Source organism: Ambystoma mexicanum, chromosome 2p, assembly GCF_040938575.1.
Source record: "Ambystoma mexicanum isolate Mex_15411 chromosome 2p, UKY_AmexF1_1, whole genome shotgun sequence".
Lineage (NCBI taxonomy): Eukaryota > Metazoa > Chordata > Amphibia > Caudata > Ambystomatidae > Ambystoma > Ambystoma mexicanum.
In genome coordinates, this window is record NC_090923.1 from 381,638,825 (window position 1) to 381,660,719 (window position 21,895).

At 48.9% G+C, this 21,895-nt stretch overlaps 1 protein-coding gene across 2 annotated transcripts in view; it reads right to left on the reverse strand.

The window, feature by feature from the left end:
- PTPRG (protein tyrosine phosphatase receptor type G) overlaps positions 1–21,895 on the reverse strand; it is a 1,528,043-nt gene that overhangs the window by 171,350 nt on the left and 1,334,798 nt on the right. For both annotated transcript variants that reach the window (XM_069643751.1, XM_069643750.1), the window contains one exon: positions 14,690–14,833. In XM_069643751.1, coding sequence (XP_069499852.1) covers positions 14,690–14,833 — 144 coding nt within the window. The remainder of the gene's footprint in view (positions 1–14,689; positions 14,834–21,895) is intronic.

Here is a 21,895-nt window from a genome sequence, read left to right on the forward strand (position 1 = left end):
TTCCTTAGCCCAAAAGCAGAAACTCGTCCATTTACTTTTGCAGTGCTTGCACATTGCCGGACCCCTGGCACTTTGAATGATTTCCAGATTGTCGCTGTACAACTGAGGTGCTGGAGCGTTTGCCACTCAGGAACCAGGTCGCTAGGGCTAGACTCTCCGCAGAGGGGTATAGCACTGCACCTCCCTGATGCGCTAGTAGAGGGCCCTTCACAAGGGGGGGGGGGGGGAGTATCATCTCTGGCTGCAGTGACATCTGTCACACGTCTGAGAATCAGGGCCGTGACGGCCAGTGAGGTGGCACAATGATGATCCTGAGGTTCCTGGAGAACCTGATCTTGCTCACTACCTTGTTCATGAGCGGTGTGGGTTGGAATGCATAAGCCCACATCCTGTCCCAGGGTACCTGGAGTGCGTACCCGCAAGAGTTGCATCCCCTTCCACCCCAGAACGTGAATTGCTGACACGTCCATTTGTGTACTGTCACAAACAGTTCTGTTGTTGGGTGGCCCCATCTGCTGAACACTTACTGGAGTACTCTCCCATTCAGCTGCCACTCGTAATTGTTGGGGGCCAGGCGATTGAGTCCATCTGCTTCCAGGTTGGACTCTCCTGGAAGGTGGACCGCCAAGCCACACTTTCTGGCGGACAGCCCATACACCGATCTCCAGGGTCAACGCGCACTGTTGCAGGGATCTGATACCCCCCTGTTTCTTGAAATAGAACATGCAGGTTGTGTTGTCTGTCTGGATGCACACCGACCTGCCTTTGATGTTCGGAAGAAACAACTTGAGTGCCAACTGTATAGCCATAAGCTCCAGCCAGTTTATGTGATTCTGCCAGTCAGTCGGGGTCCAGAGGCCATGCACAGAGTGTGTTCCCACGGTGGGACTCCACCCATTGAGTGAGGAATCTGTGGTAATGGTGTACTCTATGGGGGTGGACGGAATGTTCTCTTCCTGTTGCCACCATCTGAGGTCGTGGTCCAGATGTTGGGGGATGTTGGGTGATGGACTGGCCCCCCCTGACGGCCCCATTCCTGATCGCAAGAATCTGCGAAATGCAGCTGCAGCCTCCTTACGTGGAGCCTGGTGTACGGGACCGCCAGGAGACACGCTGCTAGTATGCCTAAAAGGTGTTGAGACCACCAGGCTATGGTGATAAACCTGCTGCGGAAATGGGAGACTGCCGATCGAACTGCTGTCACCTTGTCCCCCGTGGGGAAATCCTTCTGGTGCTGTGGTATCACAACAGGCCCAGAAACACGAGTGTCTGTGTAGGGGTGAGCTGGGACTTCTGGTTGTTTATCAAAATTTCCAGGTTGTACATGGAGAGATGAGCCTGCCCGCTGAGTCTCGAACCTGCTCCATAGAAGTACCCCCGATTAGCCAGTTGTCGAGGTACAGGTAGCCGCCACTGCATTCATGAGCCTCGTGAAGACTCTCGATGCTGAAATTAACCCAAAAGGCAGAACATTGTACTGGCAATGAAGGCCCATGACTGGGAACCGGAGGAAGGCCTGGTGAGGCTGCACAATGGGAACGTGGAGATATATGCATCAAACAGGTCCAGGGAACACGTCCAATCTCGCCCACACAGTGTCACAGCAATGAGCGCTGGCATCAGCATCTTGAACTTCTCCAGGGGTAGGTAAATGTTCAGGGACGACTGATCTAACACCACTCGTAGGCCCGACTGGTACTTCTTCTGGATAGTGAATATGCAGGAGTAAAAGCAATGCCCCTGCTGGGAGGGGGGGGGGGGTACCTGCTCCACCGCTTTGGTCTCTACAAGGGAGCAAATCTCAGCTAGGTGTGATGGTGTTCTGATCTGTTGGAGGGGGAGAAGGAAGAGGTAGCTGGAAGCCCCAGGACACTACTTAGATGACCCATGCCACCACTGAGCCGGTGCTGAGGACCTGAAATGAAATGTCATTGATTAATCTGGTCAGAGGCTGATGAAGAAGAGGGGGACTGGAAGAATGGCTTACCTGATGCTTTGTGGTGTTTCCTCTGGTGATGACTGGGAGACCTGTCCGGCTGTCGGGCTTTGTGGTCTTGGAGCCTGCAGAAGCCGGCAAGTGAACGCCCCTTGTCTGAGCTGGACTGTGTCTGTGAGATCTGTTTAGCTTGTGATTTGTTAAGAATAGCGAGAGGCTTTGCGGTCTGAGGGCTTCTCTTCTTATCTTGCTCCTCATCAGTGGAGGAGTGAAAGATCACCCCCTCAAACAGAAGATGGAGGATTCTATCCTGCACATCCGGGTTGAACCTGGTACCTTTCGGCCAGGCTGTGCGCCACATGCCTGTTGCCAGACAGACTGCCCTGTTAGCCATGTCGATGTGGCCTACAGAAGCCTCCATAATGTCCTGCACCACGAGTTTCACCACAGCTAGGCCCACTTTGAATGAGGCTTGCTTCTCCTTAAGGATGTTGGGCAGAAAGTATGCAATCTCCCTCCGCAGGCATTGATTAGCTGCAGCGAGTATGGCGTTTGCGTTAGCTGCCTGAGGTGCAGCTCAGCATTTGAGTGTACCTTCTTGTCGTATGATTCTAGAGTCTTTTCTTCCTTGTTCAGGAGGGCTGTCGTGGCAGCACTATATGAGGAAGCCTGGGGATTGGCATACATGGATGCTGCAGCAATAACTAAGGACAGAGGCTCCGGGTGCGTAGCAAGCAGTATTCTGTCCCCCTCATCGTGTCTAAACCTAGCATCCAGCTTTTTGTTGATCGGTTGCGTGGAGTGAGGCTTGAGCCAGACTTTTTGGCCAAAGCCTCCACATCCTTCCGTAGGGGGATGCCAGACCTGGACTCCGCCCCAATGCTCAGGACCTCTGCCAGAACTCCTGCTTTGGTTAGCCCCTTCTGTGGCTGGGGGATGCCCAGGATTTCTGACAGACCAACAATCCTATTGTGGAAGGCTTTTGCTGAGGATGGAGTGACCTGCTCCTCCTCGTCTGTGTCCTGCTAGTCCCCTGCCCCCATGGTGGTGGGGGGGTGCCAGTCATCTTTCAGGGCTCATCCATGGTGGTGTTTTGCTCCTGCACCAGGGCTGCTGGAGCCGGAGGAGTGGGCGGCTGTGCAGGTAGAGCCGGAGGAGTGAGCATGGTCTGTGTTGCTGTGGAATGCGCCGGTGAAGCAGGGGGCAACATGTCCTTAATAATGCCCCAGAGAATTGAGCCCATTTACGAGGACCGTATGAGGGACATGAATTACACGGGGGCCGGGCATGAATATGCCAGCTGCCTCCAAAGCCCTTGTCCATACATGGGGTCGCTGTAGCTGGAACTTGAGTTGTCTGGGTACAACGTGGACCAGGTGACGGTAGTTAATGGTACCCAGTCTGTCCTAGGAGCAAAACATCTCCTTTGTTGATCGCCGGGCTGACGGGCCTCCGTGCTTGCCTGCGAGGCTTCCCGCCTTTGGCTGATCGGGAGTGGTGGCCATTTTGTCTGGAGCCGCTGCCATTTTGTACGCGTCTTGAGCATGTGGACCTGTAGCCGGCTTGTTCCTGGGCTCGGCCTGCATGCTCGACTGCACCGGCGCTGCCCCACCCTGCACCTCAGGTGAACACCCAGTAGACTGAGCGCCCTCGCCCTCCCGGCCGGTAGTGCTGGCCTTGCGTAAATGCGTCCCCTCAGGTAGAGACCTGGTATTAGGGCAATGCCCCTCGGGATGAGTCCAGGTGGTAGTAGAGCTCACAGGCCTCTGAGTTGTGGGACTGGTAGAGCCCTTGGACCCCTTGGCCATGAGGTCAGTAGCTGTGCGAGCCTCTGTACTTCCTGCTCCAGTCCAAGGGCCAGACTGACCCCTCCCGCCAGAGGGCTTACCCGGGAAGGAGTCAACTCTGTGGGGTGCTTCTGAAAATAACACACCTACCTTCTTCGTCTTCCTCCGGATGTAGTCAAACAAGTTACTTATGTCTGGTAACGTTCTTTCGATGGGATGTTCCTACGACGTATTCCACATCTATGACAGGTAATGTCCACAGCTGTGCTGCTTTGGGAATTTTTTCAGCAGAGGGCGTCCTGCGTTGATGACGTCGATCCGTTGTCCCTCGAGGGCCTCTGTCGAGGGTCAACGTCACCGGATGTTATATATAGGATGCATGGCGCCCGTAACCTCAGTTATAGTTTTTTCCCAGAACGTGTGGCACCAATCTCCTGCCAGTATGACTGCAGAAAGCTTTGCAGAAACGAAATTCTTAGTAGAAGAGCAGGCTGGGAGAGCGATGTGGAATATGTCGGAGGAACATCCAATCGAAAAAACGTTACCAGGCATGGAAAGTAACTTGTTCTTCGAGGGGATTGTGTCCACCGACGTATTCCACATCTATGACAGAATCCCAAAGCAGTACCAATTTACGGAGGTGGGAAAAGAATTTACAATTTAGAATTTTAGAATGCCCAAGCAAATGGCTGAATAAAGGACTGCATTACCAACAGACAAATCCTGCCCATGGATGGAGTCCAAGGAATAGTGTCTCACAAAAGTATGGACAGAGGCCCATGTGGCTGCTTCACAAATATTGCAAATAGGAATGCCCCTCTGTAGAGCAGTGGAGGCAGCCACACCCCTCGTAGAGTGAGCCCGTAAGCCTACTGGAGGGTCCTTTCCAGCCAAACGGTAATACTCAGAGATTGTCAAAATGATACATCTGGACAAGGTCTGTTTGGAAACACCCTGACCCAAGCGCCTTCCAGCATAACCAACAAAGAGCTGATCGTCCACTCTGACCCGGGACATCCGTGAGAGATAGAAGCTCAAAGCTCTCCTAGGATCCAACCTATGGAGCCTCTCCTCTTCCTTACCAGGATGTGGAGGAGGATAAAATACCGGAAGAACCACCTTCTGGCTCAAATGGAATTCCGACGCAACCTTCAGAAGAAAAGAAGGCCGCACCCGTAGGACAACCCTGTCCTTATGGAAAACAGTAAAGGGTCGCTTGGAGGAAAGTGCCTGCACCTCACTGCGTGCAGAATTAACCACAACTAAAAACACAGTTTTAAAGGACAACATTACCAATGGACAAGAATGTAAGGTCTCAAACAGAGCTTCCATTAGGAACTTTAAAACCAAATTCAAATCCCATCCCGGCACCTGGAAAGGCGACGGTGGAAACACATTAGTTAATCATTTTAGAAACTGAGAAATCAAAGGGTTCTTAAAATAAGAACATTCCTCAGACGAGTGCTTAAATATGGACAGCGCCGCCAGGTAACCCTTAATGGTACCCACTTGCAGGCCCTTGTGGGCTTAAGAAAGCAAAAAAGACAAAACCAAAGGAATGGAACATTGGAAAGGATCCACATTGTATACCCTGAACCAGTCACAGAACTTTCTCCAACGGCACAGGGATTTCATTCTGGGCCTTCTGGCCGAAAGCAACACCTCCATCACGTCTTCGGGGAGGTCTCAATCCTTATACCTCAACCTTTCAGATACCAAGAATGAAAGCTGAGAGACTTGACCTCTGGATGGAGAACCTGAACCCCCTTCCGTGAGAGCAGATAGTCTCGGTAGGGAAGATGGCGTGGAGGGCAGATGGACAAGTCTAGAAGGTCCGGGTACCACGCTCTCCTGGCCCACGCCGGAGCAATGAGGATCATATGGGAACCAAACCTCGGTAACCTCCGCAACACTTGCGTAATGACGGGGACTGGAGGAAACGCGTACAGCAGTCGGAAGAACCACTCCACCACAAACGCATCCCCTAAGGCTCCTGTTGGAGGAAATTCCCACAAGCAGAATCTTTCACACTTCCGGTTGACACTGGTGGCGAAGAGATCCACTTGTGGGGTTTCCTAAAGGGCGAAGAACTCCTAAAGAAATTCCTGAGCCAGCTCCCACTCGTGATAGATGTGCTCTGCCTGCTCAGAGCATCCGCCGCCACATTTTCATCTCCGGCCAGATGGACTGCCGAGATCGAAACCTCCTGCTGGATTGCCTAGAACCAGAGCTGCATCACCTCCCTGCACAGCGGGAGTGACCCTGCCCCCCTTTTTTGTTGAGGTAGTGCCTGGCCACTGTATTGTCCGTCATAATCAGGACAGTCTTCCCCTGCACAGACGGCAGAAAAGCCTTTAGGGCTAGTCTGACGGCCCTCAGCTCTAACAGTTTGATTTGGAGTCTGGACTCCGACGGAGACCAACGGCCACTGGCTGTCAACTCGTTGGCATGAGCGTCCCAACCTGTGAGGGATGCGTCTGTCACGATCGTCACCTACAGCCATGGTTGCCAAAATGGTGCTCCCTTCATCAGATTGCCTTCATCGGCCCACCATAGAAGATCCTGGGCGACCGAGGTCGGAATCTGAACGGGATCCGACATCCTGCCAGAGAACTGCGACCACTGCATCTTGAGAGCCCACTGCAGGGATCTCATCCGTAGCCTGGCCTCTGGCACCAGGAAAATGCAGAATGCCCTGAGGCTGAGCAACCTCAAAAATTTGAACGCCGGAAACGCTGGGCACGTTGGAACTTGGTCACCATCTGCAGAATGTGATGAGCCCTCACCTGGGGAGGCGAACACTGCCCCAGGTATGTGTCGAGCACTGCTCCGAAGAATTGGAGCCGCTCGGTAGGTCTCAAATGTGACTTCTTTAAATTGAGGGAGAAGCCCAGCTTGTGAAGGGAGTGGCAGGTGATGGACAGATGATCCAGGGCTTGCTCGGGAGAGCGCGCCCTGATCAACCAATCATCCAGGTAGGGGTAGACGTGAATCCCCCCTTTACGGAGATACGCTGCTACCACCACCATCAGCTTGGTGAAGACCCTCGGGCGGAGGTCAATCCGAACAGCAGGTCCGGAAACTGAAAGTGCGAGTCGCCAACCGTGAACCTCAGGTACTTCCTGTGCTTGGGATGAATCGGCAAATGAAAGTAAGCATCCTTAAGGTCTAGAGACACCAACCAATCTTGAAGTTGAAGGGCCTGGAGGACTTGAGAAAGAGTAACCATCTTGAACTTGTCCTTTCTGAGGAGCTTGTTCAACCAATGCAAGTCCATGATCGTCCGCAATCTTTTTTTGGGATCAAAAAATAAGGGGAATACCATCCCTTGTTCCTCTCCGCTACAGGCACCAGTTCTATGGCGCCTTTCTCCAGCACGGATAAAATTTCCTGTGCAAAGAGCGGATCCGGACGCTTCAAAGAGAGCTTCCCCGGTGGATTGTCGTGAAAACTTTGCCAGAAGGGAAGACAATAGCCATGAGTTATGATCTCCAGAACCCATACATCTGAAGTAATGGCGCGCCATTCTCCAAGAAGATGCGCAAGTCTGCCCCCAACCAGCGAACCATGGGACATGGCCTCATGTCTGAGCGGACTCAGCTGCAGCAGTTCCTGAGGGCAAAGAGGCAACTGCCCAAGTGGCTTTGGCACCCCGAGTACCTTGCTTTCCACCTCTGGTACTCCTACGGTGCCCCCTTTGACTGGCAGCTCCTCTCGATATAATACAAAAGGAAGAGTAGTACCGAAAGGAACCTCCCCACCATTGTTGACCCCCAGGACGAAAAGGAGGAGGTTGACGAACTGCAGAGCTCAAAGCCTTCGCTGCAGCTTTGGAGGTCTGCAACCTCTCGAGGCTCTCGTCAGCCTTGCCGTCAAACAGATGAACACCATCAAAGGGCAAGTTTAGAAGACGGGATTGCACATCAGGAGCAAACCCTGACTTCCGCAACCACGCAATCCTGCTTATCACGGTGCTCACAGCCATGGACCGCTGACACAGTCTGCCATGACCAAACCCAACGGAACTGCCTCGCACATGGCATCCTTGCCGTCTTGCACAAGGGCTAGGAAACCATCCCGTTCCTCCCCTTTGGGAATATGCTCAGCCGCCAAAGACGCACAGTTCCACAGAGTGTGTGTGAATCTTGCCAAGGCACAAGTGGAGTTGACAGACTTCAATGCCATACCCCAGGCCAAAGATACCTTCTTTGTCAACCATCAAAGCGCTTATCGTCTCCATCAGGAAGGATAGGGTACACAGCCTGCTTTGAGGAGGCCGTAGCCACCTGCACCACCAAACTCTCCAAAGAAGGGTGCGTCAATAAGTAGCAAGGGTCACCACTGTATTGGCGGTATTTTTTCAGAAGTGACTAACTGCCGGTATACTTTCTAGAGCAGTCCAAGCCGCCGCCACCCTCCTTTATAAAGCCATGTGAAAGGACAACTACGGGTCATTTGGTGGACCTTGATCCAGGATGTCGGTCAAATCATCCTGAGTAAAATCAACAGGTGGAGCAGACCACCCCAAGTATTCAGTCACTCTTGACAAGAGACGCCGATAGGAGGAATCTGCATGTACACCAGGCTCAGGACGGCCAAACTCCACCTCTGGAGAGGTGTCAAGCCCACTAGCGTTATGCAATGACTGACTGAGTTCCTCCATCTGACTATGCCTAGACAAAAGATCATCACGGATATCAGGAGGCACAACCATCTCCTCATCAGACAGTTCCTCAACCTCTGAAATATCTTGCAAAGGTTGGAAAAACTCCAATCTAGGAGTAGGAACAGAATAGGGCTCACAAACAGGCCTCACAGACTTACTGAGAGCTTTCCTCAGAGGTTCCACTGCCCTCCGGGGCAACTCAGGCAAATCCTCCACAAACAGCGTCGAGGGAAATCAACGTCGACCGAGGCGTCAACAGCGTCAACAACTTCTTCGAGGGCGGAGCCCCGAGAGTGTCCCTCGACGGACACAGTGCCGATGGTGTCAATGCCTTCTTCGAGGGCAGAGCCTCGAGAGAGCCCCTCGACGGACACGGCACTGATGGCGTTGATGCCTTCTTCGAAGGCTTCACAGGTTCTGACGGTCTCAATGGTGTCGAGGTCCGGGACCTGGATCTGGCAAAGTATGGCGATCTCCCTTTTCCAAACGGGACCTCGATGGCTCCCGATGATCGTGCCAACCGCCCGAGCCCAAAGGCGTGCGAGTGGTGGACCAAGCCCGTTCCTTTCCAGCTTCTTTCGAAGGCACGGACAGAACTGTGCCTTGCGACTTGAAAATCGCTAACAACTGCCGGCGGACCGAATCCCATTCGGCCGGCGACGAAGACTTGATGGGACAAGTCAACCGTCTGGCGGAGTCCTCCGACGAAGACTGGGAAGGCGACCGGTGATGGCACTTCCTAGAATGCCTCGACGAGGAAGAGGAATGGTGGGAACCGCTCCTAGACCGAGACACCCTGGACTTTCGCCGACGCAGAGAGTTGCCCCTTGAGTCATCGGTCGAAAGCCCAGCAGACCGCAAGGCCTTAGACGTGAGGGATAGGCACTCCTCACAGTTGTCGGTGGTGTGGCTTTCGCTGAGGCATCATAGACAGATGTCATGCGGGTCCGTGATGGACATCTTCGAACCGCAGTCCCGATGCTTTTTAAAGCCAGACTTCGGGGTATTAGAAGACAAAGACATCATTATCGAAGAGAAGAATCAAGCGTGCCGAGATTCTGAAGCAAACACGTTTGCTGAAAAAACGGAACTGAGGCTACGGGCGCTGTGCGCCCTATATATAACATCCGATGACGTCGACCCTCGAGGGACAACGGATCGACGTCATCAACGCAAGGCGCCCTCGGCCGAAAATTTTGATGAGGCAGCACAGCTGTGAACATTACCCGTCATAGATGTGGAATACGTTGGAGGACACAATCCCCTCGAACTTGATGTTGTTCTGAGGAGGAGTCAAGTTGTACAGTTCCCTCCAATGCTCTAGTTTGTGTTTAAGCGACCTAGGCCTGAGGAGCCGCACACGGAGCATCCTTCCTGACCGTGGTCCTCACTAATGAATCAGAGACACAGTGCGTGGGGATCTGCTGTAGGGAAGGAACCGTCGCACCTGCTAAAGTCTGTTGGAGCCGACATACGCCGGGGACAAACTATGGCACCGGTGGACGGTGTTCCCAAATCTGTAATAGAAAAAGAAAAGATTAGAACCCAGGTAACGTGCATGGAATTACGAGGCTGGGCTTCACCGAGGAGCGCTGGTGGAGAGGTCAGTTCCCGTCGACGCGGAAAAGGACAGTGAGGTGTGCGTGGTTAAGGGAGCCTGAGTTCCCGCACCCCTGCATGCCAATAAATTTAAAGGGGGAAATGTCTTTCTGGTCGAAAAGGGGTTCCGTTCCTGTCCTTCGCAAGGGACACCCATAGAGGAAAGGGGACGGGACATAGGAGTATGAGAGCAAGTCATTTATAGTCCCATAAAAATAGTGCTAATGTAACTCCCATACAAACCCTCATTCTGAAATTGCACAGTGCGATTCATGTGTGATTTGAAAAGGTTATGTGTTCAAAATAATCTGAAAATTATTCTGAAGGACCTGAAGATGCTGTAAAATGTAAGCAGGTGGTGCAAGAAATAGATAATTACAGTAAACAATAGCAGAGGTGATGACGATGGACTACGGGAGCACAGAGGAGGACAGGGATAAAAGGAAGACCACGGCAAAGTAGTTTGAGTTGAAAGTAGCCCCGCTGACAAACGGAGCTAACCAGTGGCTTCATTGAGAGGGAGGATGAGAGTTTTACTCCCAGATCTTTGATGATGGGAACGGGTGTAGGGAGAGGCCAGAAATAATACATCCAGAAAGAGGAACCCGAGGGGGTTCCCACCACCAACACTCAGTCTTTTCACCATTCAACGTGAGCCAGTTATTACGCATGCATTTGCCCATGGCCGCCAAGCAGACGCAGAACCTGGTCGCCGACTCAGGGATGGAACGATTAATGCAGACCAGGATCTGAGTGTTGCTGACATAAGAATAACAAAGGAAGCCATGGGAGAAGATACGTTCGGTCAGAGGTTTAACTTAGGTGTTAAATAGGCCCGGGGAGATGGCAGAGCCTTGGGGGACACCACAAGTGAGGGCGGCTGCCAGAGGAAGGAAAGGAAGAAGAGAAATAGTTTGGTGACAGTCCGAGGAGAACCAGGCCAGGATGGTGCCAGAGAGGCGGCCCAGGTTAGGCGATCTAGCAGGACCCCATGGTCAATGGCATCAAAGGCAGATGAAAGATCGAGCAACAGCAAGGCATTCATGCCGCCCTTATCATGGGTAAGAGCCAGATTATCCACAGCAGAGACCACAACACACTGGGCCCCCCGTCCAGGGTGGAAACCGGATTGAGAGGCGTGGAAAAAAAGAGTATTCTTCAAGGAAGGTAGTGACTAATGGACACACCAGACATTCCAAAAGCTTCACAGGGAAAGGGAGAAGAGAAATATGTCAGAGGTTAGCTGGAACCAGGGGGTGCAGGGAAGGTTTTTTCAGCAGGGGAATGACATTGGCATGCTTGAGGGAGGAAGGGATAACCCCAGTGTGAAACGAGGTGTTCACAGCTTTAGTCAGCATATGGATGAACACAGGCAGTATGTCCTTGATTATACTGACTGGAATAGGGTCCTGAGGGGAAGCAGACTTGAATTTGAGTACAGCTTCCAAGACATCTGGAGGTGAGAATGTTTGAAAGATAGACCAAGAAGCAGTTGGAGTGGGCAAAGTAGAAGGCAGAGATTTCATGGTGTCTGAAGGGCGGGGGAGTTAATGTTAGCCCTGATATTGTTAATTGTGTCCACAAAAAAGAGGGATAGGGCGTCACATAGGTTCTGTGTAGGTGGAACCGGAACATGTGGATCAGTAGAGAGACCCCAAACTATTTTGAACAACTCTTGGAGTGGCTAATGCAGGTCTCAATGATAGAGTCATAGTAAGTCTGTTTGGCACTAATGATGGCACGTTGGTAATGAGCCGTGATCCGAGATGGGGCAGGTTTGGCAGAGGCATAGGAAAGCCTCCATTTGCTCTTGGGCTGTCTACGCTTCAAGCGGAGCGCTCGTAGTTCATAGGTAAACCACTGCTGAGATGGACAGGAACACAATCTAGACACTTTAAGAGGGGCTAATCAATCTGCCACCAAAACTAAGGTGTCAGATAGGGAGCCAAATCTATGGGGGCGGTTTCTACATGCCAACCGCACATTTGTTCAACAATGTCACCCTGGGAGACAGAGTGCCAACCATGTCGAGGAGAGGCATGGAGGTGAGGGTTATGCTTCAAAATCCTGATGTCTCAGAGAAATGGGACAATAAAATGATCAGTTCAAGTTACTGGGAAAGTGGGAAAGACGGTGACCTTTGAGCAAAGTAAAAATATGACCTCCAACCCATGAGTAGGGCCAGTTACTTTTTGAGCAAATGATACTTTCCACATAGAGGAGTTGAAACTTTGGATTTTAAGATCAGTAACATCATTAACCTTGAGGTTGAAATCCACTAGAATAGCAAGATGTGCATGCCTGAGCTGGATGTTGTCAGCAAAATCAAGAATATCATAAAAAGAAGAGTCAGGGCCAGGGGGGCGGTGAACAACTAAAAAATAAATGCAAAAGGCACGGGATATTGAAAAATTTACTAACAGCCTCCACTTAAATCTGGTGATTAATTGGAAACAAGGAACCTGAGTAAAGAGATTTGAGGATGATAGCAATGCCACCCGGCAACACGAGGAGGGCAGCAGTCAGTATGCAAGATCTTAAAGTCAGGAGGCAGCAAATGGGTCAAAGCGGGGCCTGATGCCTCACCAAGCCATGTCTCAGTGACACAGGCAAAGTAAGGTGCTAGATCTGTCAGAAGGTTGTTGCAATGAGCGGCGTGGGCAGCAAGTGACCGGGCATTCAGGAGCAAGCAGTTCAGGGAGAAGGGGGACACAAGGACACTCACCCCCCTACTGATTCACACAATCCTCCGTAAGTACTGTGGCCAAAGGTGCTAGCAGAACTAGCTGATTGCATGAATAGGCATTATGGTGGAGGATGGGCTTCACCGTCCAGGGGAATGAGTCTCCCATGCCAGCGAGTCGCAGACAGGCTTGACTTAGGCATGACTTCATAATGTAAGGTTCAAGCACACTGCACTCATCCACTGCACCTCCTAAGAGGTGTTAGCCTACATAGGCACATAATATCGCAGATGCCAATCCCCTGGACCCCAAGCGAGCAGCCACAGAAGAAAGACTGCCGCCGGGTGAATGCAGGAAATGGAAATGAAATTAAGACAGCCACCGGAACGAGCCCCGGGGCTAATGGAGGCCTTTTATTGAATCATCTACTGGCTTCATTGAAGAAAGCCACGTTTCTGATTAATTTGCAAATGTGATCTTATGTACAATTTGGAGAGATTTTAAATTGAAGTCAAAGATTTTGATATACTGATTGACAAGGGGTAAAAGTATAATTAGACTGTCTTGTGTTATTAAAGGAAATTGATCATGGAAAGGAGTGCTTGTGTGAGAGAAATAGTCATTTTTGTAGACCAACTGTCCGTGATTGTTCAGCATTGTGGTGACTTCCCCAGCAAAAAGCTTGTGAAGACCTTTGCTGTGAATTCGCCTCCGGTTTCTTACTTTAAATACATTTGTGTTTTGAGCAAACTGCCTGTTTCTTGCCCTTATTTGTGGGGTGGTACAGTACACGAGGGTGTGTGAAATTGGGCTGTCCACCTAAGAAAAAAACAATTAGTAACATATCTAAATATATTTTACAGATTAAGAGATCCAGAAACAACCCAATACTACGCAACTAGTATATTTTGAATGAGAAACCCTATCCAAACAAGGGACTATCCAAAAAAGGGACCAAATAAACATAAGCAGGTCCCTTGATATTCATGCCATGAAGCTCTGAAATACTTTAATCAGCCACCTCCCCCATTCTAAATGGAGATTATTTAAAATCCTCAGAAATCTGCTCAAATAATTATTTGGCAGATGACTTTGACCAAGAGAGTCTTGAACAAATGCTCCAGAATAACTGGTCCACCTCATAGTGTGATCTGAGACGGCTGCCAAACCACATAATAGTGCCCCATTGCTCTTCACCAGATTCCAGCACCCGGTCAGCGGATAGTATCAAAATAACCGACCACCATGAGCTTTACACAGGAACAGGTGCTGAGATTCTCCCCTTAGTCTACCCTATAGGCCCAAAGCTAATCCCTAGCAAAACATGACAAACTTCAATGCCTTATGAACTTGCAAAAAGAATATTTGAATCTAAAAGACAATGCTAATATGTTCACAACCCTTCGCCAAGTTTTAGGGCCATCAAACCTCCAAAATAAAGGCATCAATGAAAAACAGTGACCTCAAGCACTTCTGACGTGCCTTTGTACACCTTTTGTTCTCTCCCAAACAAAGCATGTCCTGGCGAAGGACTTTCTTCAAAGATGGCTGTGATCTGAGACTGGGCATAACCATTAGGGCTTCCTGAAACAACCACTCTTTGGAGTTCATGAATTTGCAGCACCTACCAGTGTGGCCGATTTAATTCACATGAAAGAATAACAGGGATGCATTGGGTGACACAAAATCTGTTCTGCGTTGTCAATCTTTCCTAAATTGGAGGTTGTGGAATAGATGAACCACTAAAATTATTATTTCTAGTACCTACACCTGTAAAAAGTACATAACTAATGAGTTTATTTGTTTAAACAGAGAAATGCAAATACGTTCCTCAGTAATACAAGTACACCCTCCAAAATGTATAAAATGTTTTTTTATGTTATGTTACTGACTTACATACAATGCAATATTAAAAAATTATACTGTTAAGGTTAAAGAAGGCAAGATTTCAAATGTGTCTATAAAATCTGAATGTTGCAAGCTTGACCCTGGAGTATTTAATGGCTACAAGATTTACCTTGAACTGCTTCTCAAGTCTGGTCTTTCCCATAGCAGGTATGAGGATGCTGTTGACATAACTATGCAACTGGTTGGCAGATACTTCCGTCTCCTTACCAAGGATAGCTTCTAGCAAGGCATCATGAATGAAAATGTACTGTTCCTAAAAAGACAGCAGAAGAGATATTCATATTTGTGACACTAGCGTAAGTAACAGTCTTACAATTCATCATATTACTATAGCATCCGAATTACATGCAGATTTCTCTCATCCTATACCTCTGTCTTCTCACTTTGTCAGTACAAATGTTTGAAGTCATGATCATTGTAACTCTGGCAACTTAAAATTCTGTGAAAGTATTTTATACATTTGATTACTGCTGAATACAAACAAATCACATTGGTAGTAGTAATTGTTACACCACACTAGAGAATGTATTCATGCAGACATACGGTTGCACTTGAACTACACGTGATTAAAGTATGAGGGATGTTGCTTTTTGTGGTTTGTTGCTTTATACATTAAAAAGCAAACCTTGCCAAAGCTATAAGGTCAGACTTTGCAAAAAAGATGTTTTTTTAAAGTACTTTAAAAAAAAGTCTCTTAAAGGATCAAACATTCCCACATCCTCTACATTTGCTAAGATAAGTAGATTGATGGACACACACAACCCTCTGAAAAGCTTCTTTGGTAAGATGCAATAACAAGAAATATCAAAAGCTTTTGTATCAAAGTGATTTATCCTCTCACAGCACCTTTGTGAAATGTAAAAACGTAATTATACTGTCTTGCAAAAACAAGTCTAAGTAAAATATTAATGTCAAGCACTCTGTTCTTTCTTGACATTGCTCCTCTTTTACAGATGGTAGTTTGCCGTGGTTAGCCTTGAGTGATCAGCATCATACCCAGTCGGTTCACCATACATTTAATATCTTTCTGTGCAGCCCAACCAGTAAACCCTAATTCTGAACAAGAGCTCTTCCTGAGCACCTCCTTGTTGGCATACAAACCTGATAACAAATCTTGAGCCTAGCTTGCCAGGTTGGTGGGTATGGATGATACAAAGGGGGGTTTGCCCTGACGTCGGTAGTTCTGGGGTCTACTTCTTGAAAGCAGTAGGCCTAGACTTATTCTGTCATGTCACATACATGTAAATACATTCTGTATGTAGAAGTACTCTTGAAATTGCGAGTGCAGACAAAATGAGATATAGAGGGTACAGCTCTGGGGGAATTCACTGAGGCATACATACACGCGCGAACCCTATCTGACCACGCCCCCCAGACGATCACATGGGTGCACACACACAGGAGAGCCCCTATACCAACATGGAGGTTGAGGGCAGAGGCATTATTGGACGCGGGCTTCCAGGAACACATCCAAAGCGTAATAGAAGACTATTTTGAACATAATGAGGGTAGTGTGGAAAGCACAGGAACGGTCTGGGAGGCCTTCAAGGTGGTAGTCAGAGGGGAGGCGATGGGGAAAATGGGAGGTCTCAGACGAGAAACCCTAGCACAACTGGATGAGTTAGAAAGGAAAATCGAGAAGGCTGAGAGACAAGCGGGGGAGAAGGGGGCGGAACAAGAGAACCTCACCACCCTGCGACAACAGTGCGTGGAGACCTGGGAAAGATTGGGACGACTAGACTACGGGAAATATATACAGAAACTACATGCTGAGGGGGACAAGCCTAGCAGACTCCTGGCCTGGCTAACCAAGCAGGAGACTAAGCGGGAGCCAATTAATGAAATTCAGAACAGCAAAGGAGAGGTGATAAGGTCCCAAGAGGGAATAAACGAGGTGTTCTCGCAGTTTTACGAGGACTTATACTCCAGGGTCCAGGAGGCAGAGGAGGGGGACCTGAAGGAAGCCCTCGCGGAAATTAGACTCCCACAATTGACGGAGGAACAGGCCCAAATATTAGACGCCCCTCTCACTGTAGAGGAACTAACGGAGGTAATCGCCCAGCTCCCGACAGGGAAATCTCCGGGGCCAGATGGGCTCCCGGGGGAATTTTACAAACAATATAAAAATGACATAGCCCCGAGACTGCTAGAAACACTAGAGGAAGCATACGAGAAAGGAAGACTCCCGAGTAGTATGTCAGAATCTATAATAATCCCGATCCTTAAACCGGACAAGCCCCCCCTCGAATGCGGTTCCTATAGACCGATTTCCCTAATAAACCAGGACTCCAAGATCCTGACGGCGGCACTAGCCAACCGCCTGAAAAGAGTGCTACCCACCCTGATCCACACGGACCAGACAGGGTACGTGCCAGAACGGAACACGTCCTGGAACCTGCGCAGACTCCACTATGTTATAGAAAGGACAAACCAGGAGGGAGGGGAGTGTGCTGTAGCCTCACTGGATGCAATCAAAGCATTCGATTCGGTGGGATGGGACTGGCTCCTGGGAACGCTCACCCACTATGGGATTGGACAAGGGTTTACAAGATGGATAGAACTACTATACAAAGACCCGAGAGCGAGAGTCAAGACGGGTAGACAAGTTTCTAGGGAATGGGGCATAGAGCGAGGCACAAAGCAGGGATGCCCCCTGTCCCCAATGTTATATATCCTGGCCCTGGAGCCGTTCGCAGTATTCCTAAGAACGGATTACAAAGACACGGGCATAGAGATAGACGGGGAAACACACCAGATATCCATATACGCAGACGATATACTCCTTTACATACAGAACCCACGCACCCACCTGCAGGACTTACTAGAGGCGCTGCGCGCGTTTGGTAGGTTATCCGGAATAGTGGTCAACAGAGAAAAATCTGTGCTGTTTCCCCTGGCAGGCCTACGCGCAGTGCCGTCAGAACAATTACCGCCTCTGGGCATCACGTGGGCCCCGAACACCTTCAAATACCTAGGAGTGGAGATCTATCACGACACCAGGGAAACACACGCAGGTAACACACAAATAGCTTTAGACAAAATTGAAAAGGCTATGAAATTCTGGCAGACGCTACCGTTGGGCATGATAGGCCGGGCGGCACTACTAAAAATGACAGTCCTACCCCGACTCTTATATTACTTCACGAACATCCCATACAACATACCAAGGCCCTTCTTCAAGCGCCTACACACTATGGCGAGAACCTTCCTATGGGGAGGGGGACGAAACAGGGTGGCACTAAGCACACTACAGAGAAGCTATGAGTGGGGGGGCATCAAACTCCCAGATTTTGAATATTACTATTTGGCAGCACAACTCCAATTTGTGGTGCGATGGCTGGGCGAGGAGACCTCAATAGATGCAATAATTATTGGGCCAGCACTCCGGAGGTACCACCTGAGAGAATTATTATGGGTCAATGCTGCCCAAGCCAAAGACCTACCCAAAATAGCCCAACTAGGCCGAACACTATGGAAAAGAGCCTGGAAGACACAGGGCATACGTGACCCCTGCTCAAGACATATCCCACTGGCGGGGCTGGTGGACACCCGAGTGGCCAGCCTGACCACGTACAGGGCACAATGGGAAGACAAAGGTGTGGCCCAAATTGGGGACCTGTGGCGTGACGGACAGTGGGTTGAATTCCAGACCCTGATGGACGAACAAGATGTACACAGGGGCCAATTCATCCTGCACAATAGCCTAGTTCAGACAATAAAGAAGAGGTGGAGCACTATGCCAGAGCCTGAGGACACCGAAGGGGAACTAGAGGCATGGTACGATATATCCGAAGGAGGTCATACGGTGTCCAGACTCTATGAGCAAATACTGGGACACACCAACAAAAAAACACTAACAGCACGGATGAAGTGGGAAGAGGAACTGCAACAACCCTTCGAAGACGAGGAATGGAACAAAGTCCTCATGTACACAAAAAAGGTGTCCAGAAACGCCAGGTTCAGACAACTGCAGATATACATAGTACATAGAGCATATCTAACCCCCAAGAGAATGTCAAAGATGGGAGAAGGACAAACCCGGAGCTGCCCGCGGTGCGGAGACGAACAGGCCGACATGGTGCACATGTTCTGGTCGTGCCCGCAAATAGCAGACTTCTGGAACACGGTGAGAGAAAAGGCGTTGACAGCAGACATACAGATGCCAGCAAGAACGCCAGCAACATACCTATTGGGCCTGTTCCCAAGGGGGCACCGGCAGATGACACACGTGGCAAAAATGAAGGATTTAATGACAATACTAGCGAAACGCCGCATAGCGATGGCATGGAACAAGAGCGAAGGCCCCTCGAAGGAAGGATGGTGGGCCGACCTACAAAAATGGGCAATAGCAGAGACGGCAGTCTGGGCGAGAGCTACACAAGGGGGAGAGAGCGACAGTGGAGCCAGACTACAAGCATGGAACTCCCTGGTGCAAGACCTGTTTGGCAGCGGAGGCGAGGACGATACGACTGACATTACCGATCCAGGTGACTCAGGAAACGATGAAATTGAACCGCCCACGTCGGGAGGCACTACATAATTCAGAAGAAGAGAACAAACGGGAAGAAAGAGACGAGGTCGTGACCAGCGCGGACTCTGAACAGTGCAACTCCAACTGGGAAAGACCAGCAAACACATGCAAAGACAAGACCAAGGGAAATTCCCAGGGAAAGGAGGGAGGCCACCGGGAGACTGGCCCCTCCGCTACGAACTTGACAACGGCCGGCGCCGGCCCCGAGGCGGCAACGGACCACGAACATACTGCGGCAGCCTTTGGGGAGAGGGAGGGGGGGAGGAAGGGGGAAAGGAAAATGGGAGGGGGACTTTTGTTTCTGTTTTGTTTGTTCTCTCCCATTCCTTTTATGTTGTAAAACCAATAAAAAGAAGTTAAAAAAAAAAAAAATAGAGGGTACAGCTTTTGTTTTATTTCGCTATTGATGCATTTCTTAGTCATGCGTTTTTAATCTTTTTTATGATTTTTTGTAAAGGTCCAGTATATGAAGGATAGTTTGTTCTTAGTATTCAAAAACCCTAAACATGACTGAATTGGCAACGGAATCGAATTATACAAAGCTAAAACAAAGTAGTGCTTTGAGATCAATGTGTAACCACCACCTATAGTGACAAGTGATAGTACAAAATACAACCAAACAGAAAGCAGTAAATGGTATAACAATTGGTTGTATGTAGCCAGGCTGAAGGGTGACCTCAATTGTTATACCATTTACTGCTTTCTGTTTGGTTGTATTTTGACTATCACTTGTCACTATAGGTGGTGGTTACACATTTGTCTCCCAGCACTATTTTGTTTAAGCTTTGTATAATTCGATTCAGTTGCCAATTCAGTCATGTTAAGGGTTTTTGAATACTAAGAACAAACTATCCTTCATATACTGGACCTTTACAAAAAATCATAAAAAGATTACAAATGCATGACTAAGAAATGCATCAACAGCGGAATAAAACAAAAGCTGTACCCTCTATATCTATTTTTGTCTGCACTCTCAATTTCATGAGTACTACTACATACAGAATGTATTTGCATGTATGTGACATGACAGAATAAGTCTAGGCCTACTGCTTTCAAGACGTAGACCCCAGGGCAAACCCCGCTTTGTATCATGTATTATTAGCCCACGCTCTGACGCTGTTAGGGCCGTCGCTCAAGTTACAAGTGGTGGGTATAGATGGTCTGGAGAGTTGAAGAGGGGTTCCTTGAGCAGGGTGAAGAAAACTTATAGTATTACTATTTCTTTCCTTTCCTCTGCAATTACCAACTCTTTTCAATCCACCCAAAGTTTTTCCTCCTCCCTCTTTTTTGAACACCTCTGTCAAATTGTCTGCAGATATTCCGTACATTTTCCTTCTCTCTTATCCATCCTCATAATCCACTTCTGATTTTTCCTCTGATGTCTGTTCCTGCTCTGGTACCACCGCCTTTGCCTCCACTGCTGATTTTATCTCCTTCCTACTCAACACATTCAGCTGTCACCACTTCGAGTCATCTTAATCCTTTCAAACTTCAAATGTTAGTCTCTGCAACCTATGTGCGGTTCTCCACCACTTATGGTAGTGCTTCCACTGGGCTGTAGACCTTCAAGTTATAATTAGCTGATGGCTCGGATTGCCTGTAGCCCTTAACTTTATGTGTATCAGAATAAATCTTAATAAATCCAGATTTACTTTTGGCTCTGTGACAGTTTTGAAAAAGGCCCTGGCTAAAACCAATTGAATTTGCCGTGTCTTCGCTGGGCCTCCTTCCCACCAATCTCCTTACCTCCACAACACTCCCCATATATACAGCCAACAATTTTTTAGCAAGAGCTGCAGAAACTGCTAAGGCACTAGGTCACTGAATCACACGGAAGGACATGTCCACACGTGCCAATATGTTCCGTGTCATGGAGGAGATCCTCGTGCATTACTTTTTCCTCTTCACATCCTGGGACTTCTTCCTTTTCTCAAAATGACTCCAGCACTCCAAGTCGGGACAGGTAAATGAAAACATATGACCAGATAAAGCATCTATCAAATGATGTGGTACATGACATGTTTGGAACTGGGGAATGTTTTCGTTTATTTGTGTCTGAACCATAGACATCTGAAAACCGTAGCCCTGTGTTGGGGACATTGCTTGGAGGAGCAAGAGACTGGATTGACAGCCTCTCTCAGTTTGTGTAAAGATTTGGCTGGAGAATATTTGATGCAAGTGCTCAGTGAAACGGTACCAACGGCTTGGGAGTTACTTGTGCAGTGTGGTGCACATACTTTTCAGCATGGAAATGCATCGCATACTATAGGATGAAGCGGTCAGTGGCTTATGTCTGAAAATGCTAAACAGAGAGCGAACAGATGGTACAGTAGTTGTCTTGCTGATGTTGAAACATAACAGATACTAATTTTGCAATGGAGATTGTCAAAAATTCAATATAACATTTTAATTGAGTAGCCCCATGTCTCAATCATATGCAATGTTCACAGGAAATTCTATCCCAACAAGAGAATTGACACCTCCAGTTGAACTCCTTCCTAACTCAAAGTAGTCTCTCTTCACTCTTCTCACTCTCGCCAGATTTCCCAATGCAATATGTGAGGGGCAAGGGAGGAGTGGTGGATAGTGCCAAACCATAGGACAACAAAAAATGGTGCGCAGAGACTAGCCCAAGGCCATAGGGTAACCAATAGACAACCACACGAGAGAGTGAATTGGTATTGTGGCAATTAAAGACAGGCCTACACTATTAAGAAACAAAATAGGTTAAGTGAGTTCAGGTGGTGTTTCAGTGAGTTGGTGTGTTAATATTAGGAGGAGAGA